Source organism: Prunus avium, chromosome 8 (genome assembly GCF_965620075.1).
Source record: "Prunus avium chromosome 8, drPruAviu1.hap1.1, whole genome shotgun sequence".
NCBI lineage: Eukaryota > Viridiplantae > Streptophyta > Magnoliopsida > Rosales > Rosaceae > Prunus > Prunus avium.
Window position 1 is genome coordinate 38,706,655 of NC_142291.1, and position 21,543 is coordinate 38,728,197.

At 37.7% G+C, this 21,543-nt stretch overlaps 4 protein-coding genes across 7 annotated transcripts; 2 read left to right on the forward strand and 2 right to left on the reverse strand.

Annotated features, from left to right (window-relative positions):
- Positions 1–199: 199 nt before the first annotated feature.
- LOC110749838 (uncharacterized) lies at positions 200–8,984 on the reverse strand. 3 transcript variants are annotated; one of them, XM_021950038.2, is made up of 10 exons: positions 8,700–8,984; positions 5,914–8,601; positions 5,267–5,408; positions 5,048–5,130; positions 4,335–4,594; positions 3,279–3,365; positions 2,824–2,923; positions 2,166–2,376; positions 1,752–2,053; positions 200–1,607 (listed from the first exon to the last, which is right to left on the reverse strand). In XM_021950038.2, the coding sequence occupies exons 2-10, from the start codon at positions 8,446–8,448 to the stop codon at positions 621–623; spliced, it is 4,707 nt and encodes a 1,568-aa protein (XP_021805730.1). In that variant the 5' UTR covers positions 8,449–8,601; positions 8,700–8,984; the 3' UTR covers positions 200–620. The 3 variants fall into 3 exon arrangements, with proteins under 3 accessions (XP_021805730.1, XP_021805729.1, XP_021805728.1); XM_021950037.2 differs by having other exon boundaries at positions 200–1,658; XM_021950036.2 differs by having other exon boundaries at positions 200–2,053; positions 8,700–8,983.
- Positions 8,985–11,929: 2,945 nt separating this feature from the next.
- Positions 11,930–13,977, reverse strand: LOC110749815 (small ribosomal subunit protein eS24z). The gene is made up of 5 exons (XM_021950002.2): positions 13,809–13,977; positions 13,641–13,682; positions 13,032–13,202; positions 12,346–12,432; positions 11,930–12,222 (listed from the first exon to the last, which is right to left on the reverse strand). The coding sequence occupies exons 1-5, from the start codon at positions 13,881–13,883 to the stop codon at positions 12,181–12,183; spliced, it is 417 nt and encodes a 138-aa protein (XP_021805694.1). The 5' UTR covers positions 13,884–13,977; the 3' UTR covers positions 11,930–12,180.
- Positions 13,978–14,109: 132 nt separating this feature from the next.
- LOC110749814 (Ras-induced vulval development antagonist protein) lies at positions 14,110–16,144 on the forward strand. The gene has a single exon (XM_021950001.2). The coding sequence runs from the start codon at positions 14,380–14,382 to the stop codon at positions 16,000–16,002; it is 1,623 nt and encodes a 540-aa protein (XP_021805693.1). The 5' UTR covers positions 14,110–14,379; the 3' UTR covers positions 16,003–16,144.
- Positions 16,145–16,282: 138 nt separating this feature from the next.
- On the forward strand, positions 16,283–19,952 carry LOC110749863 (helicase and polymerase-containing protein TEBICHI-like). 2 transcript variants are annotated; one of them, XR_015826284.1, is made up of 5 exons: positions 16,283–16,813; positions 16,912–17,705; positions 18,395–18,459; positions 18,921–19,122; positions 19,294–19,952. XR_015826284.1 is itself a non-coding variant. In XM_088245426.1 (4 exons), the coding sequence occupies exons 2-4, from the start codon at positions 16,998–17,000 to the stop codon at positions 19,018–19,020; spliced, it is 873 nt and encodes a 290-aa protein (XP_088101552.1). In that variant the 5' UTR covers positions 16,283–16,813; positions 16,912–16,997; the 3' UTR covers positions 19,021–19,952. The 2 variants fall into 2 exon arrangements, 1 of the variants encoding a protein (XP_088101552.1); XM_088245426.1 differs by having other exon boundaries at positions 18,921–19,952.
- Positions 19,953–21,543: the final 1,591 nt, after the last annotated feature.

Sequence of the window (21,543 nt, forward strand, 5' to 3'; positions counted from 1 at the left end):
GTATTTGCTTTCCTTTCTTTCCTCAATCTTCCCATATCTCATCCCTCTCTTTAATTTCTCAAAAAGAAAACAGAAACATAATAAAACATGAACTCGGGCCAAGTTTCAATCATGAACTTGTTACGAGCTTAACGACATCATACCACCCCAACTGCGATGAATCGAAGAGAAGGAAAAAGAAAGCATAGCAAACGATCAATGAGCACCAAAATGAAACGCTGTTTTCATGGTTAAGCAATGGATCCTTTCATATACAACGAGCACCAGAGGGGCAAAAAATATACAACCCTCCAAGGCAGCATCTAAATCTTCCATTGTGCTAAGCTATAAAATGCTACAGCTTGGTGATCTTCCTAACTGTACTTGAAAGAAGAAAAAAAAAAGGTTTACATATTTACTCCCAACAATGGAACAAGCTTGGCTCCTCGACCAGCTGCTTCAAGCTCTACCGCCTAACTAAAAATCATGGCACCAAAAACTGTATTTGCTTTCTATAAGATGAGAAAATCGGTTTATCAACCCTTGCCAAAATACTACTACAACTAGTACTCTTCTGTCGTAGATTGCTACCAAAAGCCTCCTGCTTACACTACTTACTGTCAATGTACATCAAAACAAGATCAACTAGCCGGGTTTGATACAATTATCACCTCAGAAGTACCAGCTGAGTTACCTCCACTAGATCCACAGTGAAGAGCCACCACAGAAGTATTGCTTGGGTCGCACTGTGCATCACTTGTATTATCAACCCGAGAATCAAACTCAGATGGCTTTAAGGATGGAGACCTGTTGGGAGTTAAATCCACATCAGTGACATCAGGGGACTTGGTAATTCCATTACTTTGAAGATTTGCCCCAGCACTTGTATTATCAACCCGAGAATCAAACTCAGATTTCTTTAAGGATTTTGTGTCCATCAGAGACCCGTTGGGAGTTGAATCCACATGAGTGACATCAGGGGTCTTGGTAATTCCATTACTTTGAAGATTTGCCCCAGCACTCCGAGAATCAAACTCAGATTGCTTTAAGTATTTTGTGTCCATCAGAGACCCGTTGGAAGTTAAATCCACATCAGCGACACCAGGGGACTTGGTAATTCCATTACTTTGAAGATTTGCCCCAGCACTTGAATTATCAACCCGAGAATCAAACTCAGATTGCTTTAAGGATTTTGTGTCCGTCGGAGACCCCTTGGGAGTTAAATCCACATCAGTGACATCAGGGGACTTGGTAATTCCATTACTTTGAAGATTTGCCCCAGCACTTGTATTATCAACCCGAGAATCAAACTCAGATTTCTTTAAGGATTTTGTGTCCGTCGGAGACCCATTGGGAGTTGAATCCACATGAGTGATATCAGGGGACTTGGTAATTCCATTACATTGAAGATTTGCCCCACATGAATTATGAGAATTTTGCGTACAATGACCTTCAAAATCATCTGCTTTTTGGTGTGCCAATACGGAGGACAGGTGAAATGCATCACTGGAGACCTTGCTAGTTTCCTCAACTATCACTGTAGGTGTACGCTCAGTAGCAGGATGGTTATATTCCGCTTCACAAGTCTCAAACATCTTTCCATTCGGACAAAAAGTAGATTCTGCAACCTGCAAATGTTGAGAACCATGATGTTTAAGGTCCCTTGCATAGTGAGATGCCTGCAGCTCAGTGGCATTACTTTCAGTAGAGCGGCAAATAGATCCTTCATCACAAGAATTGAGGTTTTTAATAGTGACATCTTCTATCCTCACCTCACAATCAATATTTTCAGTGCCCTCCCCGGAAGCAGAAAGGATCTTTAGACCAGCGTCAGGGGCTTCAGAATCAATATGATGTAACGTGCAATATTTGCTTTCCACTTCAGGCGTGATATTATGGTTATGTTGGGTGTCCACTTCCACTTCCCTTAGATCATGAACGGAAGCAGAACTCTGGAATTCATTTCCACAGGGTGCAGTTGCTTCACTGCCAGACCCAGCCAAAAGCTTCTCATTAGTATAACATAACACCTCCTGCCCAATTTGATGATGCTCAAGTTCAGTGGACCCCAAACCTACAAGAGAAAATACAGTCTCAATCATATAACAACCAGATACATTGACACAAATGATGGTTTCTGTAGGATGATATAACAAGATATTCATCTATGCTGATTTCCTAAATACCTTCCACATGAATCATATTTGCTTCTGTTAACTGCTTCAACAATGGTTTCTGTAAAATATCCACACCAGGGAAAACCAATATTTTCATGTTCTTCATCTTCTGCTTGCCTGGTTCTTCAAGGGGCTTAAAACCAAAAACAGAAGTCCACGTTTCCCTAAGTTCCGAGATTGCAGGTATGACCAATTTTTCAACGTTCAAAGAGCAGAGAGCCTAATCATGGTTCAGAAAAAGGCACAAAAAGAAATAGAAAGCTAAGGATCAGTACACTATAAGGACACAAAAAGACTCTTCACAATATTATGTAAATTCATGATTTACCTTAAACACTAAAAAAAAATATCTCTATGATAACAGAGTTTCAAATTTAATCAGACATAAAACAGACATTTAGACTTCTAAATCATGACAAGTTCAGAAAACGGGAAAACAAGAAGATACTTTTCAGATGTTAAAGAGTAAACAATTCGCTTTTGAAACACAAAGTCTTAGCTTACTTAGAGATGGTAATTTCAATCTCATTACAAACTAGAATGGATTCCAGAATCAGCAGTTAAAAACTTATGAACATGTTTCTATTAACTCCAAAAATGAGATAAAAAAAATTAAATTCAGCTTGTGAGCATACATGTAAGGCAGAGACATTCGAATTAAACATACAGATTCAATTGCAGTTAGAAGCCGACGGCACATTCCTTGACGCCTATACATATAGCGGGTCCCAATAAATGGCATCTCTGCTAAATAGTTCCCATGGATCCTGATCAACCAAGCAGTAACATAGTGTCAAAATATAATTGCGTCACACAAACTCACAAAAGTCATTCTACTCCTTGCTTAGGATTACAGCAAGGTATAACTCAATCCAAGAGGATATACAAGTAATTAATAAAGAAATAATTAGGGGAGTGGGTTTAAAAGAATTATCACGAGTGTTTGTATGTTTTAAAGAGAGATAATAAAAACATGAATTAAATACATCTATGAGACTTAATTTGCAGTCCGTGATAAAACTATATGTCTGAATGACATGCCCATAAAAACTTAGAAATTCTGCATGCATTAACTGTTGCAAGCAACATGTTCATGAAAAGTATATGTAGGCAGGTACATACCGGATGGATGCGGCTGATATGATCTCCTCACCTCTCTCTAGAATTGCAGTGACGAATCCACCATAATTCAGTCTGCTAAAATTTGACCTGATGATTGAAAATTATATATCATTAAAAGAACTATATTTTTCTACATGAGTTAAAAAGTATTTGAGAGATAATTTGCAATATATGTACACAAGTAGAAGATAAACACACAACTTAAATCATTTAGACCTCTCTACATAAAATTAGAAAAATGTGATAATAAATTAAACAGCACTTGACTTTCATATGGTCAACTTCCAAAATTGTCCTTGCATGGCATGGCAAAATCATCACCAACAAAAATTTCATTTTTGCAACAGCTGTTTGTAGAAGAAACAAGAAAAGAACAGCAAAATAGCAAAACATAAAGTTATAAACACAAGGGAAATGGAAAGATAGGATAGGAACCTCCCCACCACTAGGGAATATGTAACACACCAACGATGATTCAGACGTTTTTTTCCCTCATTTGAAATACTTGAAGTGATTTGTCATTTTATTTCGGCAATGGCCATCCTCATTAACAAATAATACTGGAAATACAAACATCAGTACAATAAAATTTTCAAATTGGAAAAATTTAACATGTTTTCAATGGATATTGACATTCAATCACATGGAGAGACTTCGAAGATCGAACACTGTTTTCAAGTAATCACATGTTTTCAAAAGATATTGACATTGAATCTGCATTCTGCAGATCCGCGCAAATATTATCAAATGCTATACAAGGGCAACAGTGTAATTACTTTGCAATAGATATTGACATTCAATCACATGGGCGTAGCATTTAAGGACCAGTTCAGAACAATTCATCCTTCACTTTTCCTAGGTACATGATCCCAACAGCAACCACCTTGAACTTGAAGAATTTATATATTATGAACACAAAACATACTTTTTTAATGAGAAATTGAACACATACTTGTTCCAGGACAATGGGCAATACTAGTCTAAACCATTAAAAAAAGGTTTAACACCCATATATATACACACGCACACAAAATTGTGAATTAAAGGTATGCTTACCCACGATTATACAGAATATTATGAATCAGATTGACTCCACTTCTGTGGTCAACCATAGGCAAAAAACACTCATCCATTATTAAAAATGCAACAGCCAGCTTGGAATTGCATTCAATCAGCTTTGAATCACAACCATCCTCCTGTGGTGTGTTGCAAAGAGAAACATCTGAGCCAATATCAGATCGGCGAATAAGAGTCAATGAAAATCCTCCTTCTACTTCACGCCTTACGCCAAGAAGCTTCTGCAGACTCTCAAATAACTGGTATGACAAAAATGGGTAGAGAAATTTATCAAATGGATTTCCATCGGAGTAAGGAAAGAATGGGAAAAACATAAAAGGAAAAAGTTTGACATTAAGTTTGGCAAAAACACAAATTAATCATTAGATTTAAAACTGAAAACACTCAAATACGCAATTACATCAGCATTTAAATCATGCATGCATCGTTAAAATTCGTATATACATAAATACAGCTTTATAAGCATCTCTTAAAAATAGTGTAAGCACTACCTACAACTGAAGCATTACAAAACAAACTGCCAGATCTCTTAGCCCATTGGCAAATGCATGCCGATCATGAATGCATGCAGCAATGCAACAGATCATTTTACTACTATAAACAGTATGTGAAGCTACAGATGCATGCAGCAACCCCTACACAAATATTGCAGTCCCCAGCTATTATTATAGCAACAGATCAGAATGTAATACCTCTTGACAATTCCTCCCACAGAAGGATGGTCCACGGGAATCATCATTTACAGCATCCTTTGCCTGAATACAGGATCGGTGATCTAGAAAGAAAACATTTCCGATCATATTTTGCCAAATGTACTTAATTTAAGTAATACAGATGAAATAATAATAACATTAAAGGATAACCAAATCAGGCTCAGAAGAGAAAAAAGGTCTGGGAGGTAGAGTTAATACATTTTTCCTCACACAAATGGCAAGTAATTAACGCTGACGAGGCTACATTCTCATCGCCATCCCTTTGGCATGTGTTTCCGCAAAACATCCCACAAAATTTGCATGAACAATATACACAATGCCACTCACCTGAAGGGAACTTCTGCAAAAAATAAGAATAGAGTTTTCATCTGGTAGAATAAATTTAAATCTATCTCTAAACGACCTAGAGGCATAAAAATCTCCAGTTTATAGCCACGTCAAACGGTTTTTATTTCTATTAAATGCATGCTACTCTAGAGTAAATACAAAGTAAAGAAAGGTATAAACTTTAGCATTGCAGGCAAATCGAAAACAAGTTATTCTCCCCTCAGAGTGTATATCTTATTAAATAAATTTAAATAGCATTGCAGTCCCTACTCTTTGATTAAAAAACAAAACAAAACAAAATGCTTCCATTTAATTCTCACGATATATCCCAGTGTTCAATCAGATAAAGTGACACCGCCAAGGTCATTGCATATATAACAATGTGAACAAAAAACTTAATCCTTTAACCTATTTACGATGGCCCTATGGGGCAGAAGGGACAGTGATAAAATAGCAATATAAATTATTATCCAGGTAATTAGAGCAATCTATAAAATCAGTTGGCTTTGTATACATACTTTTATCTCTAAACAACTTTGGTGGAATGTTGATGGACAACCATCACAACAGATCAAGTCCCCACCATCTCCACAGATTCCACAAGTATCATCATTTGGGTCTTCCCCATTAACATCTACGAAGTGGAATCCACGACGGTCATATTCATCCTGTTTATTCCATGAGTCTAGCAGGCATTGCAAAAGGGAAGACCCGGAGTCTAGATATATATGTTTAAATGGCTCAGAGTAATCACTTTGGGCATGAGTTACAAATTTCGAAAGCGAAATTGTTTCTCTACAGCAACCACAATGAACTCCATCTCTTGTAATTCTACCCTCAAGAAGCACCTGTGTCTTCCTCATGTTCATGTACTTCACTTTTGAATTAAGTGATAGGGTTCCCAAATCAATCATCCAGGCAAGTACTGTTCTTTTCCCATCATATGGTATGTAGCCATCATTTTCTGAATCTGCATTCTCAGAGTTGCGAACCAACAAAGCACATCGCTTTCTATTTTTCGTCTTATGCTGCTCATGATCCTTGACCAAACTTAACCTCCCCTTGCATGCTCTACTTGCTGAATCATCCTGCTCAATAAGCAAACGTTTCCCTTTCAGTGACTTACCCATTTTCTTTTTCTTTTTCTCTTCAATAAGTCCATCCCCTCTACTCCCAGCCTTTCCCTTCTTCTTCTTTTCATTAATTCCGCCCTCCCTTCCATCTTTTCCCTTCTGCTTTGCCTTCTTCTTCCCCTCCCTTTTCTTAACAACTATCCTTTTTAGTTTGTTGACTTCCTCAGGTGGTATCGGAGTAAACTTGAAGCCAGCCTTACAACCCTCAGAATTACCATCATCATCTTCACAATGCTTTTTAAGAGCTTTGTAAGCCTTGGTGACTGACCAGTGAGTCCTTCCTGCTGGACTTACATACACTGCATCCTTGTATTCTTTGCCATTCCTAGGCCTATAGTCAATCGTCCAACCAGCACGCAGAATTAGTTCGACCATTTTATCTCTCACTAACTGTTTTTGCCTACTTCTGGCAAGTTCTCCATCTTGATCCTTCTGCTCATTTTTCTGTTCTTTATTTCCCTTTCTTTTCTGTTCACATTCTTTGTTTCCTTCTCCATCCTCACTCTCCAAATCTTTTTCTTTTTTATCCCTTTTATCTGGAGAAAAGGTCTTCACATCCAACTCTTTCCCAATAATCCTCCTTTCCAGATTTGAACCATTAGTTGTAATTTTCGCTTTCATTTTTTTTCCCTTATGAAGCTTTCCTTTCAAAGCCACGTTAGACTCCTGCACCTTAAGTGGTCTCCCTTGCTCGGATTTTAGCTTCTTTCTCAACCGACCAACCACCAGACCACTCTCTTCCTTTTCTGCCTTCCGAGGTCTCCCACGCTTACGTTTCAACTTCTTCTGCTTCTTTAATCCACCAGCTGACCTGTCACTTTCTTCCTTTTCCACCTTGGGCACCTTGGGTGGCCTCCCACGCTTGCCTTTCAACTTCTTTGTAAACCCTCCAACCAACTGAGCACCCTCTTCATTTTTCACCTCAGTACATTTCTCACGAGACACATAACTCGCTCTACTTTTCCCAACACTCTCTGCCTTATCACACCCACGATACTCCACAAACCGTGACCGCAGAGCCCGACCAGCTATCCTTTCTTCCTTCATCTTTTTTCTCTCAATACCATCATCATCAATATCTTGGCCATCATCAACCCGCCTCCTCTTCTTCCTAATCTCACCTACTCCCACATTTTCACTCTCGCCCAACTGATGAACCCCTTCATTTTTTACTTCAGTACTTTGGTTGTGCGACCCACCACTTTCTCTATTTTTTGTAACCAGAGCACCATCACTTACTGCCTTATCACACCCTTCATTCACCACAGACTGTGACCGCAAAACCCGACGAACAATTTGCACTTTACCATCCACCTCTTTTTCCTTCACCTTCTTTTTCTCAAGACCATCATCATCAATTTGCTTATTCCCAATCTCAGCTGCTCCCACATTTTTACTCTCACCTGTATCACCATCTTCTCCACATTCCTCACTGCCCAACTGATGAACCCCTTCATTTTTTACATCAGTACATTGGTTGTGAGAGCCACCACTTTCTCTACTTTTTGTAACCAGAGCACCACCACGTACTGCCTTATCACAACCTCCATTCACTGCAGACTGTGACCGCAAAACCCGACGAACAATTTGCACATTACCATCCACCTCTTTTTCCTTCACCTTCTTTTTCTCGAGACCATCATCATCAATTTGCTTCTTCCCAATCTCAGCTGCTCCCACATTTTTACTCTCACCTGTATCACCATCTTCTCCACATTCATCACTGCCCAACTCATTGCTTTTCTTCGCTTTATCACCCAGAATTTCTCTCTCAGGTTCCTCGGGACCGCTCGAAACCAAATGTGGACAGTTCTCACCGCCTAAATCAGAGCCACCTTGCTTCAGCTCATCCCCTCTCTTTTCAACACCTAGCTTATCTTTATCAACCTTCAACTTGCCAGATCTCAAGCCCTCCTTCATCTCTTACAAACCCACCCAAACACCAAATCCCCGAAAACCCAGTTTCAGTTTTGTTTCAAAACAACTTCAACCAAGCCAAACCAAACACGCACACCCACACAACCTCCCTTGAATTTGATTACACAAACTCACCAGCAAAAAAAGAACCCAACCCTGAAACCAAAAATCAGTATTTATTATTTATTATTTATTTATTATTTATAAAATAAAAACTAAAATCAATGAATACTTGTAAACATGTACGGACTGACCAGATCACCGGCGAGAAGACGACCGTCAGCCAATGCAAGCAAACACAGGGCAATTCAGATGTCTCGCGACGTCGTCCGAGACACGTGCACTAAAAGCTTCACTGGTTCAGACATGGCGCTTGTGAAATCGGGGATTGAGGGGTTCAGAGGGAGGGAGGAGAGAGAGAGAGAAAGAAGAGAGGGAGGAGTTCTTGACAGAGACAAGAGGGCTTGGGGGATTTTCAAGGTTTTAGAGAGAGCTTTACCTTACTCTTCTCACTTTCTTTTTCTTTTCTTTTATTTTTTATTTTTCTCTGTGTGCGTATTTTATAATTGTCCCTCGTTTTTTGCATTCCGATTCCTAGTTTCCCTCCATAAAATTATATCTCAATCGTAAAAACATTAATTCTTTTTCTTTTTTTCAAAGACTTGGGTCGTTTCTTCTGCCGTATGGCCCACAACTTTCTCCAAATAAGTCCATTTCACGTAGATGTTTTCTACTAATTAATGCATATCTACATAGTATAGCTTATTAAATAATAAGGTGTGGTGTGGTTGGTAAACTGTCATCTCTAGTTGGCGAATTACTTAGTACCTCAATGGCAAGGGTTTGAAACCCGTTAGAAGCACTTTGTGTCTAAGAACTAGCTGAATTCCGAGCGAGGATTAATTCCACTCTTCAGGTATGGGGACACCTTATGGTATTTATCAAAAAAATAATAAAATCGACTCTTCAACTTATTATATTATTATGACAAACGAATTGCTTATAAGTCAACTCTATTGTATTAGATGCCACGATTTATGATAATATTCAAGTAGTTAAAAGTATTTATTTTTATATTCAAAGTATTTTGTTTGATTTTTATCTTCGATTATTAAAAAAGACATGTAGTTTATGATGAAACGAGGGATGGTTATATAAAAACGTATTGAATTTTATTAATAATCTTTATTTTAGGTGTTACGTCCTTGTATTAAAGTTAACATTAATATTATATTAAATAGATTCTGGTATGTTACTATTACCTATGGACGTTAAAGTAGATAAAAGGTTAATTTGTCAATTTAACGACTATAATTGTGCATTAAACACAAATTTCCATAAATAAGTCCTTGTACGTAGTGCAACGGAAGACAACCACGTGTAAGTGTTTGACGTAGATGTTCATGCTCATCGCCACATTTCATGCAAGATAATTGAAGACGAGTGAACAAAACAAGCTCTATTCTCATGAGCTTTAGGTTGAACCTAACATCTTAGGTGCAGTGCATGAATAAATATATTCTCAACAATTTGAGTTACAAGTTCCGAATTACTTATGCCATCAATTTTAACAATGGTTATAAACAAAAATATTGCAAAGTGGTAACTTAGCAACTCCAATTCTCCGTATTGATATTATTAAGAGCACTTCCACCAATTTGCCATGGCAAAAGGCAAAGACTGTTACTATTCACGTGAATAGTGGTAGTCCTTGCAAAAGGTTGTGGTGTTTCCACTTATTGCCATGGCAACAACTATTCACATGAGATATGAGGAGAGAATTTTGTATAGAGTTTTGGTGTATGAAGTGAATAATATGACTAAATATTTATTTTTTAAAAATATCTGAATTTTTTTGTATTTTTTGTAGATTTTTTTTTTTTTTTTTTTTGTTGACGTCATCACAAACATCAGAAAACCCAAGTTAGAGCAAGGGCTTGTTTTGCCTAAGGGCTGGCTTGGTTTCGTGGGCCCCAGCTGCTGCCCTGACAACTTTAGCCCGCTGGAAGATGAATTTGGGGCTTGAGCCCCCGCTGGAACTGCTCTAATGTGAAATCATTGTGGCCCTTATCGTACGTTAAAGGACTATAAAATACGGAGATTCACTAATATACCCAATATAGGAGCCCAAATTATAAAAATACCATATATGAAATAGACTTTAGAAACACACTCAAAGCTAATTTATAACATAACAAAAAGGCTTTTAACTTCTTTTAAATTACAAAATTGCCATTGATTTCTCAAAACAAATCCAACCCCAAAACATATAAACAAGCCCAAAATACTCAATAGAACATCAAAGTAATTTAATAATCAAAATTAAATTAAATAGGGCCAATTGTCATTTTTTGGTTTTTGTTTTTTTTTTTTTTGTTTATAGAAATTAAATGGTGTATGGTTTATTTATAGTTTTAGTTCTAAGAATGGGTATTTGACTAAATATCTCTATAAAATATTTGTATTGAAGTCCACAGTCAGCAAAGGGCATTGGAAAACTTAGAATCTTGTTTGCTAACTGGACCGAAATACATCATTTGTGTTTATGTATTTGGGTCGACAGTCTGTACCCAAAGGGCGTTGGGTCATTCCCTTGAAATTGTATAGTTCATTGACAAGACATAGGCTATGTTGTTTGTTTTTATATTTTATTAGAACTTAACAATGTTAGGTTAAGGTTAAGTATGTGGACACGTGTTGAAAAATGAAAAATTAAGAAAACAGATCCGAACTCATCATAGACCACTTGATTCTCTCACCCACTAATGTCTAAAAAACATGGCATGTTATGTTATGGTAAGAAATTTGATGTGATTTGCTTGAATTAAAGATAATGATGTGTTGCAAATCACCCACTAGTGTTGTGGTTTCGAGCAAATGCTATAGGTCATGGGTTCGAGTCTTTGCATCCGTCTAGTGTGTGTGAATTTAATATGTTATCGGCCATATCAATAGAAAATGTTATATTAAAAAAATAAAAGAAAAGACAATGACATGTTATATGGTAAGTAATCCTTGAAGCCACTATATATCCTTGGAGATTGAGACACAATCATGTAGTGTTGTTACATGTATCTGTTCATGAATGCTAAAATCTTAAGTCTTAATATATCGACAATATTGTCCATTCATATTATAACACTTCAATTAATAACACCATATGAATATATAACTATATAAGGATCGTACTAAAAGTAATCATGTAATTTGGTAGCTTACAAAATGATGGATTGGCAAAGGTTTGTCTGGTTAGATGTGATGGATTGGCTAGGGACCGGTTTCAATCACTACAAGAAAACAAGTATCTCCGACCAGATAATTAGGAATGATCAAGTAATGAAAAACGTAATTCTTCGAATGCCAGCCAGTTTGTTCATTCGAATGCAATATATTCTTACAATACTAGTTTAACTCAGAATTGAGAACCAAATTTAGAAGTATTGATGATAGCATATATAAAAAACGATCACATGAAATCCTGGTATTCAAGATCCAATCGTACGACTTATAATCAGTAAACTTAGTACTCAAAATTCAATATCTGTAACATTCATAAGTCAAACCCAACAGGCTACATTTTTAAAACTTCCTTATCGAATAGTTAAAACATCATAAGCGTTTTTTTTCATAAAAATTAAAAACATCCGAAAATTTTACGCCTACAAACAAAAGAAATAACAAAATGCGGTAGGAACCGCCGGCGAACACATGCGATCCAAAAACATGCTCAAGCACTCATTTCTTCTTCCCAGCCTTGGCAGCATCACCAGCCTTGGTCTACAAATAACATTTGCAAATGTTAACCAAGGAAATGTTAATAGTTCCATAAAATAAATCCACAAGCTTGCAGCAAAAATACCCCCTAACACAAACCACCAAAACAATAGCAATATTTCTTACCTTCTTGACTCCACGAATCTTCTTGGATCTGTTCTTCCTTTCCTTGAGTTGTTTCCTTGACTTTTCCACCTTTGTATCCAGTCCATTCTGCACAAGGAGCCAAGTTTGAGAGATAGAAAGATAGATAAATAGAGAGGGAGAAAGAGAAGGAAGCTTTCTGTATTTACATGATCCAAGAGAAAAGAAAAAAGCCACATGTATTTCATGCCAAACTAACTACTGATTCTTTAATTGAAAGAAACCACATATATTAATCATCCTTTGACACATAAATCAATTATTAGTTAACTCATCAAGGAACTGAAAAAGCCTGCGGTTGTAACTTTCTTGCAGTTGTTAAGATTAGTAACTTTCATCAAGGAACACTGAGAAATATACCAGGAAAGTGAAATGACACATTTTAGTAAAAAAATTCATGTGAAAATATATGAACCCATTCAAAAAACCGTGATAGGGAATCAAAATGAACTAATTAGCAGACTTAAATAGATTGATACAACTCCCATAACATACCCTTAGTCTACATTTAATGAATAGCTCCACGAGGCTTTTGTATCAAACTCATACCCGAGAAGGAAATGGGTACAACTAATGCACGTTTTGAATGACTATAAAGCTTAAATAGGTATATGCCAAAATTTGCAAGTAACATAGAACTGGGATGGAAGAAAAGAAGATAAATTTACCCTGATCAGCCTGTACTTTGGCTCATACTTCTTTGCATTCTCTACGGAATCATAAATCAAACCGAAACCAGTGGATTTCCCCCCTCCAAAGTGGGTGCGGAACTTGAAAACAAAGATGGCATTTGTATCTTTCACCTCGTACAACCTTGCAAGTTTCTCCTTCAACTCTGCCTTCATTATGAGAAGAACAGAAATTAATTTCAATTGAAAATTAAAAAGAGCAATCTAGCAACAAAAGAAATTAAATTCACAGAAAAATAGATCTAGCATTATTTTTAAAAAGTTGAGATTAGTCGATGAAGATGTTGGTGACAACAAAGTGCAGAAGAATATAATGGATACGTAACACTACAATTCGTTGATTCAGGGTTGGAACTCAAGGCTTCAGCCCTTTATTTAAACTTAAGAACAAAACATTAAGCTCAAAATAACTATATTTGTCATCAGTAAAACAGACATTAAAATCGAACAACCCCATGATTTTGAACTTGTTATCATATTAAAAAAGAAATAAAAGTCGTATACATTTCCTATTTGCTAGTGCAAAAATATCAAGTAGAACCAAATGCCCAATGAAAGAAAGCGAGAGCTCAAAGAAAGAAACCAAACCTTGGAGACATTGGGTCGACCAGGATGCAGAACATCGATGACCTACATCAAAACCAAAAAGCGCACAGCAAAAATCAGCTACCAAACAAGTAAGTTTCTGGTTATTTTCTAACTAGTTTTCCTACATTTTCTAGTGAACCAAACAGGGATAGTAGCTAGAAGACTCACGAATTGCTTCCTCGAGAGAAGACGGTTGGTCATGAACTTCCTCGTACGGATCGTCACTGCCTTGCTATCCGCCATGGTTCCTCTCTATGCGCCTCCGCTCTTCTTTCGCTTGGGACTGTCTGTAAGAGCTTTGCGCGTTTGCGAAGGAGGAACTTTGAGGTTTTAGGGTTTGGAAGCTGGACTCTATATATATATATAGAGTGGATAGGGCCCATATTCTAATATGTTGGGCCGATTTTAATGGAATGGTCTGGGCCCAACTTATCAGCAATAAAATGACTCCATCAGCGACTTCGTTAAGCCGACCTTCTTTTTACCAATATAGTAGAGACGAGAAGATAGCAGACGTCGACAGTAACTCCGTTTAGCAAATCGCGAAGACCCCCAATTCGTCCGCGAATGGGTCTGGGCTCGAAGTTTATGTGAGGATTAGGGCTCAATCTGAGGCATTGATTTTCAGGGACTTCAATTTGAAGGAGGGGTCAGACATTAAGTGGTTCTGGTAAAAGCTTTTCCAGGTTAGTTGCTTTCCAAAATAACTTCATTCGCGACTTCGTTCAAATCTTCTCTGATGGGGAGGCCATCGTCCACCATCCATATCCCCGATAAACGACACCGTTCCGATCACGAGAACGGCCGTTACCCGCCCCACTCCGACTCCTCCGGCGACAACCGCTACCAGCGTCGCAGCCCCAGCTATGAAAGTTACGACCGTAACAACAATAACCGTAACCGCCACAGAAACCGCTCCGGCTCGCCCGATCGCCCAAACCCTAGACGAAGCCCTAGGACCAATGGAGACCCAGGCTCTTTGGCACAGCGTCGCAGCCCCAGCTACGACCGGTACAACAATCACCACGACCGGTACAACAATCACAGCGACCGAAACCGCTCCGGCTCGCCCGATTACCCAAACCGTAGAAGAAGCCCTAGGGCTAATGGAGGCCCAGACTCTTTGCCCAACAAATTCGGGCGAGGAGGCAACCGGATGGATCGGAATGGAAGGCGATCGGAGTCGGAGGAGTCCGACGAGGAGCTGAAGGGGTTGAGCTTCGAGGAGTACAGAAGGCTCAAGAGGCAGAAGTTGAGGAAGACGTTGAAGTATTGTATTTGGAATGTGACGCCCAGTCCTCCTAGGGTTGAGAACGATGAATTTGAAATTGAGGACAAGGCTGATGAGATTTCTGAGCGGTATGGCGAGGAGGAAAAGAGTGAATCGGGCGAGAAAAAGAAAGAGAAGGCAAAGTCTGAATCTGAATCGGAATCGGAGGATTTGAGGTCGAGGAAGAGGAAGAAGGGTTCGAGTTCTAAGCGTAGGGGCAGGAATTCGAAGTATAGTGATAGCGAATCAGAGAGCGAGAGCGATGATGAATCCGAATCCGATGAAGATGATGATCGCAGACAGAGAAAGAAGTCAAGAAAGAGGAGTAAGAGGAGCAAGAGCAGAAGAGAAAGGAGAAGAAGAAGAAAGAGTAGGCGTAGCAGTAGCGATTCTGATGAGAGTGAAAAAAGTGAAAGTGAGGGTTCAGATTCTGAATCAGAGGATCGCTTGAGGTCGAAGAAGAAGAAGGGAAAGTCGCGCAGTCGGAGTAAGACGAAGAAAGAATCTGGAATAGACAGGGAGAGTTCTGATTCGGAGAAGGGTTTGGATTCTGAGGTTGATGCCAAGCCTGTTACTATGGTGGAAGAGGAGGTGATAAAGGATGAGAGTAATGTGGAGGCATTGAAGCTGAAAGAGATTTTTGAGGCCCAAAAGATGCCTGCACTGGATAATGAGCCGGTGGTTGGGCCAATGCCATTGCCTAGAGCTGAAGGGCATATTAGTTATGGTGGGGCGCTTAGGCCCGGAGAAGGTGATGCCATTGCACAATATGTTCAGCAAGGGAAGCGTATTCCACGAAGAGGAGAAGTGGGTCTTTCAGCAGATGAGATTCAGAAGTTTGAGAATCTTGGGTATGTGATGAGTGGTAGTAGGCACCAGAGGATGAATGCCATTCGTATTAGGAAAGAAAACCAAGTTTATAGTGCTGAGGACAAGCGGGCTTTGGCCATGTTCAACTATGAAGAGAAATCAAAGCGCGAGCACAAGGTTATGGCGGATTTGCAGCGGTTGGTTCAGCGCCATATTGGGCAGGATGTTGGTCCTACTCACGACCCTTTTTCTGGCAAGGCCTCAGAGAGTGCTGATACTTAGTTTCATGTTTACTTTTGTCTAAGTTGTTGTTGCTTTTTTTTATTTCCTTTCATTAACCATGTATCATATGCGTTACTGGTTGATTTTGAGCTGTATTGAAACTGAATACTTTGGTTTGTCAATATCTATTTGAGTTCTTAAATTTATTCTCTTTTAAATGCATTAGATATCAGATTGTGGAAGCCAACCAGTTAATCATTGCATTCCCAGTTGTCAATTCATGCAAAATCTCTGGGTCTTGTCCGTGTTTTGAATGTTTAATTAATTAAATTGTCAAGAAGTTGAATGTAAATCAGTTCATGAATGGTGTTTATTCTTATTTTGGGGTTATCATCGCCCAGCTTTCAAAGAAGGTGGAGAATGTGCAGAGCTCAAAGACTTTGCATCAGATTTTTTGTCTTTGTATTGCAGGTATTGTACCTTGCTGTAAATATTTGTGCACCATTGTATATACATTGTTATTTTATTTCTGAGCTCTGTTATCTTTATCTATTGTTTTCCTGCTCGTTTCCCTGGTGATAAGTTATTGGCTGGTTTATCCCTAACCTCTTATATTTCAAATTCTGCATTCTCCATCTTTCTTCTTTTTCTTCCTAAACTCCTTATCCTTTTTTGTTCAGTGATCTTCGAGACAGAGATGAAGGTGAATGACCATAAGAGACAACCTAGCCCATCTTTGCTTGACCGGGAGGATAAGACATTTAAAAAGAGGCATTGCATTACCAATCAGTCACATGTGGAACATGAAACCAGTTACTCTAGTGAGAAGAGTTCTGAAGCACTGCAGTCTGACTGTGTTGATAAAAATGGGGTATATGATTTAGGTCTTCTGAAAATGCGGTATCTAGTTAGTTAAACTTTTAACAAGACATTTTCTTGTAGATATATTTAAACTAATGTGATGGGCAGGTTACCATTGTTAATGAACTGCTCGAGCTTCAACCAACCCTGAAAGCATGCATTAATACAGCAAAACTATCTCTAGACATGTTTGAATGCTATATGCTAGTGTTCATGAAACCCCCAAGTTGACACGTGGAAGCTCGTCATTTTCACCTGGAGAAGTTTTTTGGGATGATGCAATTCAACTTGCCAATGGTCTGTGTGCACAGGCAGCAGGAGTAATTAGTGTTGCACGATGTGACTGCAAGTCAAAGGAAATTCTGGATGAAGGTGAGCAGATGGATAAGGGTGGTGATTCAGGGCCAATGGGGAAGCATAGAAAGGATTTAGATAAAGAAGTGTCCCCACTGCTTGTTAAACATTTTGATTCCTCTTGTGAGGACAAAAATTTGGATAAAAGTGTACCACATCATTTGGATGCATACAACTTAAAGAGTGTGGCTCATGTAGGTGGCGAGCAATCTGAATCCAGTCTTATAGTCCATAGAGGTCTGAGAAATACTATGATGATCTGTTGCAACAAATCTCAGGAAAATCAAGTGACGTTTAGAGATCAATATACAGATTCTGTTAATGCAGTCATCACCAACATGAAAGTGGATTTAACAGGCAAGGATATGACATCTTATTCACCAGTTGATGAAGTCGTAAAGTTGACTGGTAACCATGAATCTGATGAAGCATGTACTCCTTCAAGTTTTGTGCCACTCAAAGGTCATCTGGATCTGAACAGTTGGCAACGACCAGAAATATGCAGCCTATATAGAAAGAAAGGAATTTCAAAACTTCATCCTTGGCAGGTATCTTTAGATTTCTGATTATAAGGCAGTGCTCAGTTCATATATTTGTGGTGGATTACAGATGGAGCGCAGGTTTACTGAGTGCTCTGCACTCTTGATATATGGGTGGATTTTTCATCTACTTTGTTTGTTTTGGCTTGTAGAGTTTATATGTGATTGGGTTATGGTGCTTTTTTGTTTGTTTGTTTTGTTTTTCTTGTTCGTCTAATGGAAAATAGGTTGGGTTGGGGGTTTGATGCTTCTAGTTTGGTTTAGTGTCATTGAGACAATCATATGAAAACATGTTACATGCCTCTCTTTCTGAAAGAAATTGGATTATCAGATAATTACGATGGACAATGCTACACACCTCAATTTTCCTGCCAATATTTTTTGTTCCCAACGTACATGCCATGATCCCAACCTATCAGGTTGATTATGTTTTATTATTTTTTTCAACTTAAATGCACGTAGTTGCAGATGATCTGGTGTGGTGGTTTAGCCTTGAACAAACAATATGCTTATCCTTGCTGCTAGACTAGGATTTCATCGTTTTTCCTCGACTGAAAAAAAGAAAAAGGATTTCATTGTTTTAAGGCATTGGATATGTATACCTTTTCTCCATATTTATGTTTGGGCCGTTGTGTTTCAGTATTAGAACTAATTAGTTTGAATTGAAGCATAAAGTACATGCATTCTCCATTTTTCAGGTTGACTACCTTCAGGTTGAAGGTGTATTGCAGATAAGGAATCTTGTATATTGCGCATCAACAAGGTAGTGATGCAATTGGTATTTATCTTAGCTTTTTTGTAACGCTATGCGCTTTTGAATTGTTTGATAAGGTTGTAAAATGTATATAAAAGCCTGTGACATTTGTAGAGTTTTGAGCTACATTTGTGTTTGTTATTTATTGATTTTCTACTTTACCATTTAATTAGTGCTTCCAGTTGATGTATGATAAGATTTTATTATTATAAATTTTTTGAACTTAAATGTTGTAAAAAGAGTTTATACTGTTTTCCTTTTTCTTTTTTTTGTGCTGGTAAAGCATCTACATATGTTTCTTAGCCTTGCAAAAGTTTTGCTGCAGAAATTCTAATGTTGCGGAGGGTCTTATCATCTGGAAAAATGGCTATACTTGTACTTCCTTATGTATCAATTTGTGCAGAAAATGTGATATTGTTGTTTTCCCCGAGATTTGCAATTTTAGATTATTGTTGTCTTATCTGGTGCAGGCATAACATTTGGACGTACTTCTTGAACCACTTGGTAAGCGTGTTCGTAGTTAGTATGGAAACCAAGGTGGTGGAACACTTCCCAAAGATACTTCTGTAGCTGTCTGCACAAAAGAAAAGGCGAACTTTTTGATAAACAGGCTGCTGGAAGAGGGTCGTCTTTCAGAAATTGGAATTATTGTAATAGATGAACAGGCTGCTGGTACTTCATATCCTTGTGGTTATGTGTCAATAGTTGTTTGCAACTTCAATGCAAGTTTTATATTTTTTCTTCATGGGCCTTTTTTCTTTTTCAGTTTGGTTAGTTTTCCTTTGGTAATTGCTTTTTGGGTGGACTTATTTAAATGCCTTTCATTCTTATAACTATTAACAGGTTGGCGATCCAAGTAGGGGTTATGACAAAACTTCGTTATGCAGCTGGTGAAGGCAATTCTGAATCAAGTAGTGGAGAAAGTTCAGGGATGAGCAGTTGTAACGCTGACCCTGTCATGGTCTGGAAATTGTTGGGATGAGTGCAACTATGCCAAATGTGGCAGCAGTTGCTACTTGGCTTCAGGTAAGTAGAACTATAAAACATTAACTATGATCCTTCTTGAACAAATGTTTGACTGTAGGCATTTTATCATTAACACTTGCAGGTCCCTTAGGTGTTTGGCAGTTGATTTAAGAATATAGATACAAAAATCTTTACTTGGATTGTGTGACTTTATACATGGGATCTTGAATTCCACTCTTAATGTAGTTGTTCTGTATATGATAAGTACAACGCCTCATAAGTTCCGTCTTTCAAGGGAAAGTTGATGAAATAGTTAAGTCTTGTTTTGGTAGAAAGAATTTCAGGACACCAATGACTCAATTAGGCAATTAACTAACTTGATTTAGATTTAACCTTTACAGTGATTGAAAAGACCCTCCAAGTTTCTCAATTTTTTGTATTTCTTTTTCTATGGGTAACTTGATACTGGAAGAATTGTTTAACCTGCAGCTTATGAGTGTTACAATTATTTTAGCAAGATTTTATGATCGATGGGTTACGCGTCAACTCTTATAAAGAATTCCATTTTACATGTTTTTCATATTATTTTTAATTAAAATATTTAAGAAGTTTAGCCGCACGGCTATACCCTTTTAATAAATAAAAATATTTCACAGTATAGAGTTAAACTGAATATATAAAAATATTTTAACAGTCTAGCCGAACGGCTATACTCTCTTAACAATCGAATATTTAATCAGTATAGCCGTCCGGCTATACTCTTTTAATAAATTCGAATATTTAAGGAGTATAGCTTGGCGGCTATACTCGTTAAATATATTTAAATATTTAAACCGTATAACCGAACGTCTATCCTAGTTTAATATATTAAAATATTTAAACATTATAGCCGCACGGCTATACGGTTTAAATAAATATATTCCAATATTTTGACAGTATAGCCGGTCGGCTATGCTCTTTTAATAAATTCGAATATTTAAAGCGTATAGCCGCCCGGCTGTACTCGTGAAATATATTAAAATCTTTAAACCGTATAGCCGCTCGGCTATACTCTTTAAATAAATATATTAAAATATTTTAACAGTACATCCGCACGGCTATACTTGTTTAATAAATTCGAATATTTAAGGAGTATAGCCGCACGGCTATACGCGTTTAATATATTAAAATATTGAAAAAGTAGCCGGGCGGCTATACTATTTAAAATTCAAAATTATATCATTTTCTTTTTTAAAATATAAAGGGTTAACGGTAGTTTCAATCTATCTTATCATTTTGGACATCATACAAATTAAACTCCCGCTAGAATTCCCCTACAAAAATATGGGTTGAATTTCTGTCGAACTTTAATTATCTTTAATAACTATTTGTCTCAGTTGGAACTCCTCTGTTTTTCAATATTGGTACATGGCAATAATATGAATATTGTGTAGAGTAAAATGTTTTGTACGCGCATGACGGTAACCCTTGTTACTGTCTACAAATGCAATAGCGTGTTTTAAAGTTAATTCTTAATTGTTTTCTTTTTCTATTTGCAGGTACATAGAGTGTAAAAAAGAAGCTTTCACTTCGTTTGTTCCTGGAGGAGGAAGCATAAGTAAGAGTTCCTTTGTATAAAAATACGCAAAATCATGAGCCTATTTAGGTGAAGTTCATATGTATTTCAGTTGCTTCTCCTGTCCATCTCTGCTTTCTCCAGTTTTCATTTTTCTGTTTTGTTTTGCTTCTTTTATGTTGTTTCAACTCATGTCAGAGGCTTTGGTTGTGGTGCAGGCCTTGAAGTCGTCTCCAAATCTGTGCTGGGACTCAGAGGAGGAAACAATGTCGTTCAAATCAGTATTGGACTGATATGAAATTAGATTTCTTTAAACCTGTTGTATCAATTATATAGTTTTTCTGTTAGCAATAGTCAATTAATGAGGATTAGTTTGGCACCTACAATGGTTGGTAGCCTACAATGTTTAGTCAATTAATGTGTTAATTATGTAGTAAATTAATGTGTTAATTATGTAGTCAATTAATGTTTGGCACCTACAATATTTGGGGGGCTTGACTAGGTTGGTTGCCTAATTAGTTTGGTTGCCTAACTTGGTTGGTTGCCTAACTTGGGGGGCTTGACTAATGTCT

What these genes read in the sequence shown, in the direction of transcription:
- LOC110749838 (XM_021950036.2), bottom strand. Translation starts at nt 8,448, where the DNA reads ATGAAGGAGGGCTTGAGATCTGGCAAGTTGAAGGTTGATAAAGATAAG. An exon ending in CCATTTGTGTGAGGAAAAAT is followed by an intron (nt 5,131 to 5,266) that starts GTATTAACTCTA and finishes TTTTCTTTCTAG; the next exon opens with ATCACCGATCCTGTATTCAG. An exon ending in ATATCAGCCGCATCCATCCG is followed by an intron (nt 2,924 to 3,278) that starts GTATGTACCTGC and finishes TTGGTTGATCAG; the next exon opens with GATCCATGGGAACTATTTAG.
- LOC110749815 (XM_021950002.2), bottom strand. Translation starts at nt 13,883, where the DNA reads ATGGCGGATAGCAAGGCAGTGACGATCCGTACGAGGAAGTTCATGACC. An exon ending in TTCTCTCGAGGAAGCAATTC is followed by an intron (nt 13,683 to 13,808) that starts GTGAGTCTTCTA and finishes GTTTTGATGTAG; the next exon opens with GTCATCGATGTTCTGCATCC. An exon ending in AGATTCGTGGAGTCAAGAAG is followed by an intron (nt 12,223 to 12,345) that starts GTAAGAAATATT and finishes TGTTATTTGTAG; the next exon opens with ACCAAGGCTGGTGATGCTGC.
- LOC110749814 (XM_021950001.2), top strand. Translation starts at nt 14,380, where the DNA reads ATGGGGAGGCCATCGTCCACCATCCATATCCCCGATAAACGACACCGT.
- LOC110749863 (XM_088245426.1), top strand. Translation starts at nt 16,998, where the DNA reads ATGCTATATGCTAGTGTTCATGAAACCCCCAAGTTGACACGTGGAAGC. An exon ending in CAAAACTTCATCCTTGGCAG is followed by an intron (nt 17,706 to 18,394) that starts GTATCTTTAGAT and finishes TCCATTTTTCAG; the next exon opens with GTTGACTACCTTCAGGTTGA. An exon ending in GTATATTGCGCATCAACAAG is followed by an intron (nt 18,460 to 18,920) that starts GTAGTGATGCAA and finishes TATCTGGTGCAG; the next exon opens with GCATAACATTTGGACGTACT.